Raw genomic sequence first — 15,263 nt, 5'->3', positions numbered from 1 at the left:
ACTTATTCTTAAAAAAACACAAAACTTCCTTCAAGAGCATTAAATTAGTCCTGATGGACTTATCCAGAATCTTCACTTGACCTGACACTGAAAAGGAATTAGGTCTTATATAACCTGGCCTCTTCAAGATTGGGAGTAAGAAGGGGGAAATAAAAATCTTCTTAGTAATAATATAGAATCCATGTGGAAAGCTACTATAAAGGTGAATACTCCAAGAAGCCCAGCAGTCAATATAAGCTAAAGAAAACTTGGGCATAACTTAAAAATGTTTGAAATTGATACCTCTCTGTCCTCCCTTCCCACCCCATTCCTGCAATTGGGATTGGGTACTAGAAGAGAAATACTGCTCTGATGGGGGTGGGAGAGAAAGATCAGAAGGTTTAGTAGAGAGCAGCTGAGGGTAGTGTGAAAGGAATGGCTGGGAGGAGCATGTGTGTTTGGATGAGGGGCTTAAGGATTGGGAGATGTATTTAAGGTTTCTGTTTGCTTGATTTGGAAGGAAAGGGTGCCAAAGCAAAAGGATCAACACTGGGAAGTTCCGTAGTCCTGGAGGAAAAGGATGTGATAGAAACGGATCCTGAGATTGACTGCTTGTTGCTTTGGGAAACAACTTTGTAGGCAGCAATGGGTTGGGCTTCCAGAGTTGGCTCATTCTCAGGGCTATAGTGACGGGAATATTTGGACAGTGACTGGGGACGGAATGATTTGCTGGCCACAGAACTGGAGGCAGCTTCCTTCTGGGACAGGTGACCTTTGTTTCTGTCAGCAGGGTGACCTCCAGAATCCAGTGTCCCCTTGGAAGTGAGGTTGTCTAGGCTTTCTGCTGACTGGATAGAATTGGGAGGAAGATTAGATTGGTGGAGAAATCCTGCTATGGGATACTGAGCTAAGGGAGAGAGTGCTGCGGGGTGTATCCCCCTATCAAGGTGTGACAGCAGAGGGTTAATTACTGCTGCACCATCTCCCTTCTGACTGTGGAGAGTAGATTGTGTGGGTAAGTCCATAGTGGCCCCCTGAGCAGCCATAAGCTCTTCTGTGCTCTTCTTCTTGGTAAAAGGAGCTCTCAGAAATACATCTGCATCCTCAGGCACCTGAGGAGCCATGTGGCCTTTGGTGACAAATGGGGCTTTGGTGAAAATATCCATGCCATCGTATTGGGGCCTTACGCTTCTGAAAGGGGCAGTGGCAAAAACATCGGGCTCGCCAGAAGCCTCTTCCGTCAGTTGTGCAAAGCCTTGGAACTGATTCTCTTTCCCACCATGGGCCAGTGTAGTCTCCTCTTTGCAAATTTCTGGTTGAGTCAGATTAACTTTTTCTACCAACCCTGCCTGTGGAGTCTTACAGGATTCATCCTCTTCTTCAGAGTCCATAAGGAGAGGCCGAGAACCACTGCAGTCCAGCATGTCACTCTCCAGATCAGTCCCTTCTTCTTCACTGCTGTGAAAGGAGCTGTTGCTGGAAGGCCTACCTCTCGCCAAGTAGTCAGACTCTAAATTATTCTGAGACTTGGCTCCTGGTCCTCTGTCAGAGTCTGGTTCCAGTGGAAGACCTTGGTAAGGAGGCTCTTCAAAGTGCTCGACACTTATTGAAGGGCACGAGTTTGGCTCTCTCTGGAGACCTGTAAAAAATTATCAGAGAGAAAGTTACTGACTGGTCAGTATGGACAGAGTCCCCAATTCTGAATACTCCCCCCACCCTGCCCTCATGGCAGAAACATTGTAAAACTAAACAATAAATGTGGTCAATGGGAAGAGGGAGAAAATAAAATGGAAAACAGGGGAGGGAGAGGAAACCATGTCAGGCAGGCAGGGAAACTGCACACAAACTGGAGCCCAACCCGTCACCATCTCACATCTTGGAACATGACAAGTAGGAAGCATGGGAACAGGAGATGAAAATGTTAGACACACACAGACATCCAAGGCTACTCCACATTCCCTTTCACATGGCCAGCCACCAAGACTCTCTCTATCTGCTTCTGGTTCATAAATGAACAAAAACAAGCCCCTTCAACATACCCAGGCACACCTTCACAGCTTCAGGCTATGCAAAAGCTCAGTCTCTGGCAAGTGGCGGGCTCCATGCTGCCTGTTCCATCACCAGGGGAGAAACCATCGGAGGGGAAGCAGACCCTGGCTTCTGGATAACTACTTCATTGAGGATGGGAAATAGGTTGCAAAATCTGGTTCAATGAGCAAAAAGCTGATGGACCTTCCAAAGTCTTTATAAGGGAGCTTTCTTGAAGAGGGGGATTGAACTATATGTAAAATAATTGCCTTTAATTAGAGTTGCCCTTGGAATTTTTCTCCCCAGTTTTCCAACTTGGTCAACACTTGGTTTAAAAAAAAAAAAAACACCACGAAAAACTGTGTTTAAAAGCTCTTTCTTTATACTGGCAAGAGTGTGCTAAAGACCCAGGTAGTGACTTGGGCATTAGCACACACCATGCTAATTTCTTTACATGTTGCTCTAAGTTTCTGTAAGGTGTTCTAATTTAAACAGTCTTGATGATGCTTGTCAGAATACAAGAGAGCTTACCTTCAAAGGAATATTAACAGGTTAGAAGTGTGTCATTGGACACATGTTAGCAAGAAGGCACAGTGAGAAGAATCCAGATGAAGGATATTTGGGGTGCTAAAATGTTATTTATTTGCTCAAATGGTCATAAAAGTGTGAGCTTCAGAAAAACTAAGATTGGAAAAGGCTTTTGGAAATCATCTAATCCAGCCTCCTCACATTACAGATGAGGAGACTGAGGTCTGACGAGGTGAACCTGCTTTGCCATTGTCACCCAAGGAGCTGGGATTTGAACTCAGGTCATGTGGCTTCCACAGTGCTTTTTCCACTATACTGTACTTCCTCTTCATAACTCATTGCGATGAGTTGGAATATTACCTTCAACCACCATACAGATGTATCTTGACCCTCCTCCCCTTCTATTCCCACCCCACCTTTTCTAATCAAGCTGGTGAACAGTGATGCAATTTATGGGCATTCTCCCCAATGTTCTACACCTGAATTAAGTACACAGTACGCAGCAGGAGAGGCACCAAAATCAGTTTATTGGGAAACATTCACTTGGATACATTACACTGTAAAGACAGTGTAGATATAAGTGAACATTTTATAAGTTGCTGTACAAAAATACTATGTTTCTCTGAAGCCTATAACCTTTTTTTAGCGATGTTTCTTTAAACAGTACTATTCTCAATATTTTGTCTGCAAATAACAAAACAGTCTGACATTTTTAAAAATTTTCTTTCCTAACAGTTTCGACTGCATTGACTATGCTAGTGACATTTTAAAATGAAGTGGAAAGCCTTAAACTAGTATGTAGAGTTAAACACTTTTCAAATAGTAGTAAGAAGAAATGATGATGATAGGAAAGGATTTTTTTAATTAACTCACTTTAAAGATCTAGTTTGTGCAGGGAGACTGGTGATAGGAGAGCCTTGGTCAGCACAAGGTTGAGCAAGAAAGAGATATCCTTAATTGGTAGCCCTGCTTATTTTACTACTCATTCATTTCTCCTTAGTAGGAACTTTCAGACTGAAGCTCATTTTCCTGTTTAGGAATGACTACTTTGGGTCTATCATGACTGACTTCAAAATGTCATTTCTAAAAAAGATGTTCAGAGCCAAGAAACTTTCTAAACAAGCATTTCCATTCTCAGAAATACAAGGAGTTTGAAAGCCCCGCTTGTCTCCTGCTTCTGTCTGTCAATACCAAGGCACTGTTCTCTCATTTCCACAAACTTCCTTACAAATTAATCAAATGAGACATTTCATTAAGTTGGTTGGATAGCATACTGAAATAACCAGTCAACAAATGAAAATCCAGTCAGGCCAAGCATTTGGCATTATGTAGTTGAAAGAAACTAATTTCTGAATTTTTGAATTTGAAATGAGCAAACTCAAAATCAAGCAAGCAAAACCCCACCAAAATCTCTTTAGTTAAACCAGTGTATGTGTGTGTATGTACGTATATTTGTGTATGAGTATATGTGTAAATGCATAGATAGCATAAACATCATTGTCCACAGAAACATTTATATCTTGGATCCTGGCTATGTTCATTTTTGGGGATTTTCTTTAGAGATTGATGGGCAACTCCAAATAGTGTCCAAATTCAAGCAGCTCTCACCTACTTTATATGGCTGAATAGTATAGACTATGCCTCTAAATCACTGGTTCCTGATGGAATACTAGTCTCTAATCAACCAAAAATACACTAACATTACACATCAATGATAGAAGAATCCTAGAAAATCCTCATTAGACAAGAAAGCTAGAAAGGTAAAAGGAAAGAGCTGAAAAAAGAAAAGTCAAACAATATTCATCCTAAGATTATGTTACTTAAAATTCCCACTATTTCTACCAAAAAAAAAAAAAAAAAAAAAAAAAAAAAAAAAAAGGCAGAAGCAACCATAAGGACTCTACAAAATCAAACAAATAAATTTGATCCTATCTCTATAAAAGGTTGGCAGTGGACCACGCCCCCTGCCTCACAAATAGCACTAGCCTTCCTTTGGATTTTATGTGTCCAGAAAGTCATGTTTTAAGTGAGTTTTCTTCTTTCGGAAGGCTCAAATTCCTTCAATGTAATGTATATCCCCTTTTCATAAAATTTGTGCATGGGAGGTGGGGGGGAGGCAGAGAAAGGAAAGGAACTAAACTGGGACGGTGATTAGATGCCTAGACATTTAGCTAGAGAGCCAACCTCAAAGCTTACAGATTAAGGTTCCAATCCTATCTTTGATACACACTGGTTGTGATCCTGGACAAGTTCCTTAGCAATTTCTCTAGACCCTAGGCTACTTTTCAAGTTGCAAAGAAGAGGTTAATATGCATTGATACTGGGAATTTTCTTTCATGGGAATTCCCCATCTCAGTTTCTGTCTCAGTTAAAATGCATGGTGTATACAAAATCAATGACTTCATATTCTGAAAGACAGCTATGTAGTAATAGAAGTCATAAAATAAGACAAGAAAAGGAATAAGGATCCTCACAATAAGCCAAAGATATGTACTGAAAGCTATTAAATGCATTTTACTAGGTACAAACAGACTAACTTTTAAGAATCACAGCATTGATAGGGGCCACAAAAATCATCTAGCTAGTCCAACTCATGCTTCAACAAGAATATTCCTGTTCCCTGAGGTTCCTAGCAAGTGGTCATGTAGCTTCTATTTGAAGACCTATCATGATGATGGGGATATCCACTACTTATAGACCATTAGTTTTTTTGGTTAGCTCCCCTTATTAGAAAGATTCTCTTTTCAGGGCACCAAGATGAGCCAACAGGGGTGTAGCAAAACCATTCTAATCCCTCTTTCCATACATCTCATTAAATCTGCAAGATAGTGATTCAGCTAAAGCAAAACATATCTAGCATGGTTTTTGGATCCCTTTACCATTCTGATCATATTCTTTTACACAAATCCTGTTCAGCAATAGTCTCTTGAATGTGCAATATTTGGAAGCAAATACAGTTGTCTAGATGTGGTGTAACCAGAACACAGTTCAGAATTGCTTCTTCTCAATTGGGACACTTCCTCAATTAGTGTATTTTGGCATTATATATGCTTTTTGGTCAAGATAGTGAAATCACAGTCCCCTAAAATCTCCAATTTCTTTTCTGATGAGCTGGTTTGCCAGGATTCCCCAAGTTAGATAATTTTCTAGTCATTGCTGTTTCTCAGTACTTCCTGTCCCTCTATGTAGATGATGCTATTGACATCTGTTAGATACGTAGTTTGGGTTGTTTTTCTAGGTGTGATCATCAATTTACTCTCTACCCACAATCTCTTGATTAGCTTCCCTAGTGACCAACAGCACAGAACTTAACAATGTTTAGTTGGGTTTAGGGGCATAGTTTGCAGCCATAGACCAGAACAGAGCTAACTGGTCCATGTAGAAATTCAGTGCATAAACCTCTAGAGTTGTTAAGTCATTTGTGGCTTAAAAAGTACAGAAAATCCTTATTACTAGGAATATTAGACTTGGTGGCTTCCAGAGTTTATTGGTAGATACTATTGGTGTCTCACAAATCAATAGGGATGTTAACAAGGGGACTTGTGAGAAAGCCTCTGCCAACCTGTTAGTTAAGCATAATAAGCTTACCTGTACAAGCCTATGCAAGTTAAAGATGAATAAAAGGACTATCATTATTTCCTAGATTTCTTCCCCTTTAAACAAATTTCTGTGGGGGGGTGTGTTTCTTTTAGACCACATTATATGACTATGCTTGAACCCAGATTAAGTATGATATTTACTCTCTTTTCTTCCTCCCTTTTCCACATATACATTTATTTGGGGGGGGGGAGGAGAGCATGTTGGATGGGGCACATTCTTCTTATAGCAATGGTTTCACCTCTTTTCTGAAAATTTCAATTATTCAGCTTTGTGTAAGGTTACACTATTTATATTTCTAAGTATGCTCAGTACTGACAAGAGATGAAGATTTTATTCTCTTGAATTTTTACATAAGGATATTTTGTCTACATTTATAGAGCTTTATTTCTTTAAAATAGCTGTGTAGCAATCTCTAGCCTTCACATTTTGACTTAAATTTCATGTTTATCTGCTTGTCTTTTTTGGAGGAAGGATAGAATGAAGACTGATATTAAGTATACAATTGCATGACACAAGGAGTTCTGTGATAGCTTAAATTTCAAATTTTCAAAGTAGATAAAAATTTATACTGCCATATCTAAGGAAAGATCAAAAACAAACATAAAAAGCCTTTTTCTACTCTGGTATTTGCCACTATTCAGTGATTTTGTTTGTATAGGTTACCAACATCTAACCCTTCTTTCCAACTCCCCATGGTTACTAAAAGACAGTAGAAATTACTAAAAAACAAACAAAAAACCAACCTAAAAAAACAATTTTTGACAGGTGAGACGACTGATTGATTGGCTATATTCAAAAGGATGTCATCTGACAATCAATTTTTTTGGGGGGGAAACAAAAAGCATGTGATTGCTAAGTGTACAAAAAAAGGATGAAGGCTTACTTGATGTCAGTGAGCTCTCTTGGTTTCTGAAGGAGGCAAGATTAGTTTTTTATTGGATTTTCTTGAAAAAGATCATGAGGGACTTAAATCCACATTATGGATTTTTTGTCTTTTGTTTTGAAGCTTGCTAGGATGTCTTGAGGTTAGTCAATTATTTTGGAAGATGCTGTCACAGTTTTCTAAGCCCTAATTGGTTAAAAATGTTATTGAAAAGTGAAATAAACTAAAGGAAAGCAGTAATCCTGGAAGTTTTAGCTCCACTAAAGTTGTATAGCAGAGATAGGTGTTGTTTATTCAAGTTTGAGGATTCTGAAATCCTTTATATCTAAAATTCCTTCATGGTTGATTCATTTCTCTAAGTTAAGCATTGCTCTTTCCCTTTAGTCAGGATAAAACTTAGCAGATCCCCTCCAGTTAACACCACTGAAGTGAAAGCCATTGCAAAGTAGTCCTTTGTCAGGAAAGAAAAAAAGAAGCAATTTACATCATCCTCCATTTCTTTAACCCAGTACTTAAAGCTTTCTACAGTTTGGCTCCAAGCTACCTTTTTCTCCTCTTCTTCCCTTCATGTATTTTAGAGAGACAGGAACTAGATCTAGGGATGATTTCACTGATAAAGGGAACTCATGAATGAGGAAAATCCTATTCCCAAAGCAAGTTGGCACCTTCTCTGAAACATAAGAAAATAGATCTTCTTTTAATAATCACAGAGTTGCCTAGAAAGAGTACAAAGAGATTGTCATTTACACAGGATAGGGCTTCAGCCTAGTTCTTCTTGGACTAAAGGTCAGACTTCAAGCTACTATGTCAAGTTGCTTCTTACCTACTATATATAATTAAATGAGACTACTAGTTGTTCTTCCAGCTCAGCCATTTTTTCTGGCTTCCCTGAATCTTTGTGGAGTGCTATTCATGCTTGAAAAAACATACATTCCAATCTCTGTCTGCAAAAATTCATCTCTTTCTTTTAAGGCCTGGCAGTGCTTCTTCCAAAAAACTTTCCTTGATGCTGCTAGTTTTCCTCAACTTTTCCCACAATGTTATGTCTACATTTCTCCTTTGCCCCACTACAATTAATCTCCTAGCATAATTATTTGTGTAAATATCATGTTCTTAATCCCAGTTCCTCTAAGGTATGGATTATACAATTATTTCATCTTTGTTTCTTTTGAGCTTAGCATTATGCCATGTACATTGTAGATACTTAAAATATGTGTGTTCAATTTAAGTTGAATTCTGTTCTTTTCTTAGATTTTTTTGGCTAGGTTCATTAGTAGCCATAAGTCTAATGAAGAAGAACTACCTCGACTATATATTATAAAAAGAAAAATCAATGGCATTTTGGCTCAGAAATGTGGCCTATTATAAAATCCAAAGGAAGTGTTCCAGTTTTTTCAATGTCAGTCTGCCAAATTCTGAAAAGAACTTTAATTTTAATAATCTCTAAAAAACAACCACACACACAAAAAAGAGATCCATCTACTTGAACAATTTCATTTTACAAAGTGATTTGCCCAAGGTCACACAGTTCTTTTTTCTTCAAATTCAATGTTCTCTGAGCTTTACTTTGTTGCAATTAAAGAGGACACATAAAAAGTAAATCCTAGAGTCCCAGCTCTTCCATATATTAGGGTATGTGTTTTGCAGCAAACTACTTTTCCTAACAGGGATTCAGTTTCATTATCTATAAAATTAGGCAATTGAACCAGATGATATCTGATGCCTTTTAGTATCTATTATTACCAGATGTCTTTGAAAAACAACTTATTTTGAAGAGTACAGAAAATATAAGGCAGAGTTTTTTAACGTGGTATTAAACATCTCTCTCTTTCTACCCAACAAATCTCCATTTTCCCAATAATATTACATATGGAGGCCATATGTGAGCTTCTTCATCTGCAATTAAATAAACTGATTATTCCCCCTTCATATTCAACTAAAACTTCTCCAGTGAATTGTATAGTCATATTAGTCCAATAGTCCAAGTCACAACTATGAAGGAGGGACAATGTCCCCTTCCTCCCCATTCTTCTATCAATTTTCCCCTTTTACATCCCTCTCTTATCCCAAGTACCCCAAACTTCCCAGCTGATCTACAGACTCCTTTTAGAAGATGAATTTACCCTAAAATGATAATGATATAATGTTATCTTTGCAGAGTTTTCATTTCAAAAGAGGACTGACTAAAGGGAAAGAACAGTGCTTAACTTAGAGAACTGAATCAACCATGAAGGAATTTTAAATATAAAGGATTTCAGAATCCTCAGTAAGATGGGATAGAATAGGCTTTCCTGGTACTCCAAAAATAATCTTGTAGGCTATTATCTTCTTTATATAAGGTATGTCCTCTTTGAAATAAATTCAATACCTAATAACATGGGCCAGTATTATATAGATCCCAGTTGGGAATCTGCATTTTGGCGGTGTAACCTCAGCTCTCTAGGCCTCAATTTGCTCACTAGTCAATTTAAGAAGGTTGGATTAGATGACGTCAATGGTCCCAACCAGTTTTGTGATTCTTTGACATGGTCAATCTATTTGGAGGGGAAGAGAAGGCCAGGGGTGGGGGTGTTCCAGATGTGTAATTTCATCAGTGTAGGAAATTACGAGTATGAAAATTCAGAACATTTTCCACTGAGAGGAATCTATAACTAACTACTCTATAATTTACACATTTAGAGACACTTATACACTTAAGAGAGATGCCTAGAACACTGAGAGGTAAATGAATTCTAATTAGGGTCCTCTAATTAGAATATGTTTTAGGCAACACTTGAACCTAGATCTCTGTCTCTAAAGCCAGCCACTTTATCACACTCTTCACTCTCACTCTATATTTGGGAAAATTGTCAGAAAGACAGATTTACAGATTAGAACTATGATTCATTACAATTTGCTTCTGTGCATTAAGAGTCTAAAAACACATGTGACATGTAATTTTATAGCTAGGACCAAGTTACTTTGGGTAAAGAAAGAAGACTTTTTTGGGGATTGCTTTCAAAGTCTGCCGTACATTCAGAAGCCTGGAATCTTTGAGGACGAATTCTTTTTCTTTGAGGAGAGAAGGGACATTTTGGGAGGTGGAATCATTTGCTGGCAATTCCAGTTATCAAGTTAGGGTACATTGTTTTCAATTAAATGCCAACTCTAAGGAATGACATGACAAGTTTTCTTGTGTCCTCTGTTTTATCAATTGTCCCTGAGACCTATCTTCTCTCTTCATCTGGGGAAGTCAAAATAAAGATGTTTTAAGTGACAGCAGGCAGAAATCACTCAGACTTCCAGAGGAGCCACTTAGAAGAGAATAACAGTTATTTGGATGTATAAGTTCTGTGTTAGAAAAACAAAACACAGTACTTTAAAGTCATTCCTCAGAAAGCATCCAATTTAGCAAAATTCTCTGCTTTAATATGGTCATGGAATCACCAAATTTCAGAGCTGGAAGAGATCACGAAAGGCTTAAAAAGAACCCTGTCTACAATTTGGTCAATGTCTTTTCTAGTATCTTCTGGTTGAAGACTTTCAGTGATACAGAAGTCCCTGCCTCCTGAAACAATCCTCCCCATAATGTCTTTTTTTTTTTTTTTTATTAATTTCTAGCCATTGTTCCTACTCCCCCCGCCTCCAGCACATGTGAATAAGTTGAATCTTGATTTCCTAATGAGACTTTTCTGGGATAGATCTAATTGTTAGAGAGTTTTTGCTGATGTGGGGTTTATTTAGTCTACCTCTGCACATCCCATCTACTCCTCCAAGTTCTGTCCTGTGGGATCAAGTAGTAGTTCTTTGTGACAACCTTTCAAGTATTTGAAAAGACAGGACTCCTTCTAAATTTTCCATCCTTTAGGCTAAACATCCTTAGTTTCTTCAATCAGTTCTCATATAGCTCTTCATCATGCTGGCTGCCCTCCTCTTGACAGCTTGTGAGAAACTTTTTCCTAAAATGTACTGCTCAGAATTTTATACAATACTCCAGAGATGGCCTAAGCTGGGCAGGGCACAAGTAGGACAATCACCTCTCCCCTCTTAATGCTGCCTAAGGCCATTTAACTTTCTTGTCAGCCATTTGAGCAATAAGCATTTATTAAGTGCTTACTATTTGCCAAGTACTGGAAAGAAGAGCTTTAGGGATTTGAATTAGATGATCAGGGAAAACAAATCAATTTCTAGTTATAACTGTCACCTTTAAAGTATTATGGTAAAAGTAAATAATACATATATATACATATATACGTATATGTATATACAAACGCATATACATATGTGTATACAAATATAAATGTGACTTCTATATCTATTCTAGAGCTATATCTATATATCTCCATATGACTATATATCTCTCTACAAAGTATCTCAAAAGGTTTAAGGCAGTTATAAGCCATAAAAGTTTAAAACTGCATTTGGGGACACCTTGTTCTAGAGTCCATGTTCTTTTTTTCTTCCCCACCCAGGGAGTAGGATAACAAAATAAAGAACTGATGTATTCGAGCTGCTGTTATGCTGCTCTATTTAATAAGATGTCATGCTCAAATTTAAAAGAGCAACTATGATGGGATCCCCCAGGTGCCTTTATTCAAATGCAAAAGGGTTGGCCCTACAGGGTGAAGTTTCAGAGAGCTGGATTAATAACAGCCAACCATGTTAGTACAATCCTGTTCAAATATTCCACAAACACGAATGAGGTGATGCCATAAGAAGAATTGTGCTGTCAGTCATGGAAGAACATCAGGATGAAATGCTATCCTTCACAGTTCTTCTGACGTAAAATAGATGAATTTCCAAGCTCTGAGACTTTTTTTTTCTCCCCTAGTAAATGAGGAAATGAAACTAAAAGATCTCCAAGAATAACACATCCAAGGGAACTTGAAAATTACCTACTTAGAACTCCTTTTACAGATAAAGAAACTGAACCCCTCAAAAGGTTAAGTAATTTGTTCTGTATGAACCCAAGCCTAATGTCAGTCTCTTAATTCCCAGGTAAATGTTCTTTCTAAATCATGATACTTCCTACCTTTCAGCTTTGAAATTCTACATTATTCTATTAACCAATGACTAGAATTACCATCCTATTTTATTTGTTCCTAGCTAAAAACAAATTCAAAATTGATTCCAAAAATCTGGGAAAAGGTCTAATTTATTGGGTCATTCCCATGTGTCAACTGACAGATACTTGATTTTCCTCCTACACCTCTTCAGAACATGAAAAAAAAAAAAAAAAAAAAATTAGTCTAGCTATTTCCTTCCGGCTGTTTCAACCTCCAAAACCTTGGAGGTTAAAAATCTGAGTTTCAAGCTTCTTTTGTGTCCAATTTTATTAGCTATTTTCACTAAAACTTCCTGAGCCAGACCATTATGAAGTCAATACATATTAATCTAATTTAAGAGCCATATGGAAGAGTGACCATTTAAACCTAATCTTTTAATTTTCTTATGTCATTTTTCATGGCTTTACTTGAATTAAGTAGTTAGAATATCCTAAGTCATATGAATGAGACAAACTTATTTTACAATCAACTCTAATAGCTCTATTGGCTGATACATTCGGCTTATGTTCAGAAGAAAGAAAAACAATCTGATCTGAAGCATTAATTCAAAGCATTGTTGTTTATAAACATGTTCCCCCCTTCTCCCACTATAAAAAAGCAAACCAAGTTCCATGTTTATTGTTACTGAGACTTAGCCAATTGACAAAAGGACTTCACTGACACTATTTTGGTGTTTTATCCCCAGCAGGCAGATTTAATTCTTGAAAGGGTAAAAAAAAAAATCCCAAAACTAAAAACCGACCTCCTACCCTAAAACAGGCTTGTTATTTAGCCAACTGGCTTCAGCCCACAATGGTGCAATTGAAAGAGAAAAGAAGCATGGAAAGAGACTCAGATCCCCACTCCATTGTTTTTCTAAGGCTGCTCCCATGGGTGAGCCTCAAAGCTTCCCCTCCAAAATGCAGTGTCTTGCATGCTTCTAGGGATATTAACAAATGGGTCCCCCCACCTCCCCCCCCCACCTTTTCCCTTTCTTCTTAAAGTGCAAATGTGAAGAAGGAGAAATAAAAGTACTAGATCTAGAGCCAAGAGTGTGGATGTGGAATTTTATTTACAGAAACCTTTTCAGCTAAGAGCTGGATTCCTTTTGAGGGTGAGTGATAGAGCCCAAGTGGAGATGGGGGAAGAGAAGGTAGAAGGCTTGCCCAACCCACCTCTTCTCATGAATTGTTTCATCGGTAGCTTTTTCACATGAAGAAAAACAAAACAAAATAAACCACAATTCAGCGAATAGCACGAGCTCCATATGCAAACAGAGGGCAACCACTAAACTTGTGAGTATGTTGGTCCAGAGTCCTTTATTTCATGAACAGTGTTTTAAAGTCAGTGAAGAACTCTGTGCCTTTTTTCTTGATTTTTGGCTTGTAAGCCAAGGAGAGCAAGCAGAACAGTGGCTGGCAGCCTCCAACTTAAACACCAAGGAGAAAGGAAGGTAATTTAGCCTCGGCCACGCTGTGCTAGCTCGACAGCACACTCACTTCTGATGACCTGAACAGAAACGCGCTTACTCTACAAAGACAAAAGATCTGAAGGAAGCTCATAGCAACACACTTGTCAGCTGAGGAGGATCCTGGAACTTACAAGGTGAGGCTGCCAAGTAATTACAAGGGAAGGGGAGCATAAACCCTGTACAGACACCTGACATTGGATTGGAAACGCCAAGTGGAAACAGAACTGGTCAACATCTTCATTTATACATAATTTACAGTATTCAGTTCAAAATAAAAATCACAAGAAAAATACATCCGTTTCTGCTATGCCTTCTCCCACCCCCCCACCCCACCCTTCCCACATAAACAAACAAAAAAAAGTGGTTTCTAATTAAAGATATAATTACCACCACTGTCTATATTTTGGTCTAATTCTGAGATCTGGACTTGGGATAGTTACAACAGTAGGAATAGCAATACTTGGAATGCAATTTACCAAAAGATCGCCAGTGTTTGCAGTCATATATCTTGATCTCTTCATGTCCAAGAGGTTAAAGGAATGCTGAACAGGTTTGGGGGTGAGGGTGGGATGGTGGTGGGGTGGCGTGTGAAAGCTTTTGGCTAAACCTGACTTGGCCGTCTAGGGCAAAACCCAATTTCTTCTGCCAAGCATACACTACCAACAAAACATTCTACTCTCCCTTAAGCCTTAGATCCTTTCCCAGTCTACTGCCTCCAGCTGAGAACATTTCAGTGGTCCATCTCCACATGGTGATGCATTAAGAAAAGAAAAGAAAGAGATAAACATATTCATCAGGTCTAAGGAAAAGGGTTTGGGGAGTACTGGTTTGGGAGGCCATTCCTAGTGAGCACAAAAGAGAGGACACCAGGTGACAATTAACTAGTTCGGTTACACTTGAACTTTTGGTCAAGCTAGGTAGGGATTGATTCCAGCAAAAATGAGGCTTTGTGGCAACTAGTTCACATTGACGCTAATGCTATTGAAAGTGGGTTCATGAGAAACCAGTGAGGAAATGGGAACTGGGAGGAACTTGCCAAGAAGTATCTCTGGAAGGCCATTTCCTTTCCTTATTGTTTCTAGGGGAGAAGGGGAAAGGTGAGGGTTAAGGACTGGCAGGTCCCTTTTTTTGCAAATTAAAAAAAAAATCATATTGAAGGTTAACTCCTCTGGAATGAAAACGTAGATTACTGTATGAAGGTTACAGAACTGCATCTGCTACTGGGTCACGGCTACAGGTCTATGAGCTGATCCACCAGCAGCAAAGACCTGGCTAGGTTGGGAAGACTGGACTCAGAGCTCCCACTGCTGTTTCTAGAGTGCCCACCTGGAAGTGGAGAGATAGGAATTCAGTACAGAACACAAAGGGTTAAGGTTTAGATGTGCAGAGCAAGCAACCAAGAAAAAGAAAAAAAAAAAAAAAAAACTAGAAGCAGTAAAAAAAAAAAAAAAAATTTGCAAGCTATTTGTTATAGGTTAGAATTTGCAAGAATCAAAATTAACTATTTCCTACCACCCATCATTCTTTCTCTCAGACCCCTCCCCCCAAACAGCCACAAGACAGCCCATGCATTATTCTGTTAAAGGCAGGGCAAAGCTACCAGCAAAAGTAATTTCCATTTTTTGGCAGAGAACAAGAGGCTGTACCCTAACATTTATCCCACCAATCAAGTTAAATTAAATCATTTTTGTTTGAGGAAGGACTTAATTCAATACAACTTTTATACACAGGGAGAAACATTAAAACAACT

General features: G+C 38.4%; 1 protein-coding gene across 9 annotated transcripts in view; it reads right to left on the bottom strand.

The window, feature by feature from the left end:
* Positions 1-332: 332 nt before the first annotated feature.
* AAK1 (AP2 associated kinase 1) overlaps positions 333-15,263 on the bottom strand; it is a 229,303-nt gene continuing 214,372 nt past the window's right edge. For 4 of the 9 annotated variants that reach the window (XM_074287123.1, XM_074287125.1, XM_074287126.1 and 1 more), the window contains one exon: positions 333-1,618. In XM_074287123.1, coding sequence (XP_074143224.1) covers positions 471-1,618 — 1,148 coding nt within the window. In that variant the 3' untranslated portion in view covers positions 333-470. Of the gene's footprint in view, positions 1,619-13,342; positions 14,840-15,263 lie in introns of those variants that run through there. The other 5 variants (XM_074287129.1, XM_074287130.1, XM_074287131.1 and 2 more) reach the window with 2 other exon arrangements.

This window comes from Sminthopsis crassicaudata, chromosome 2, assembly GCF_048593235.1.
Source record: "Sminthopsis crassicaudata isolate SCR6 chromosome 2, ASM4859323v1, whole genome shotgun sequence".
NCBI classification, from domain to species: Eukaryota; Metazoa; Chordata; class Mammalia; order Dasyuromorphia; family Dasyuridae; genus Sminthopsis; species Sminthopsis crassicaudata.
Note: the sequence above shows the minus strand (reverse complement) of the source record. Positions and strands in the feature narration are given on the sequence as shown.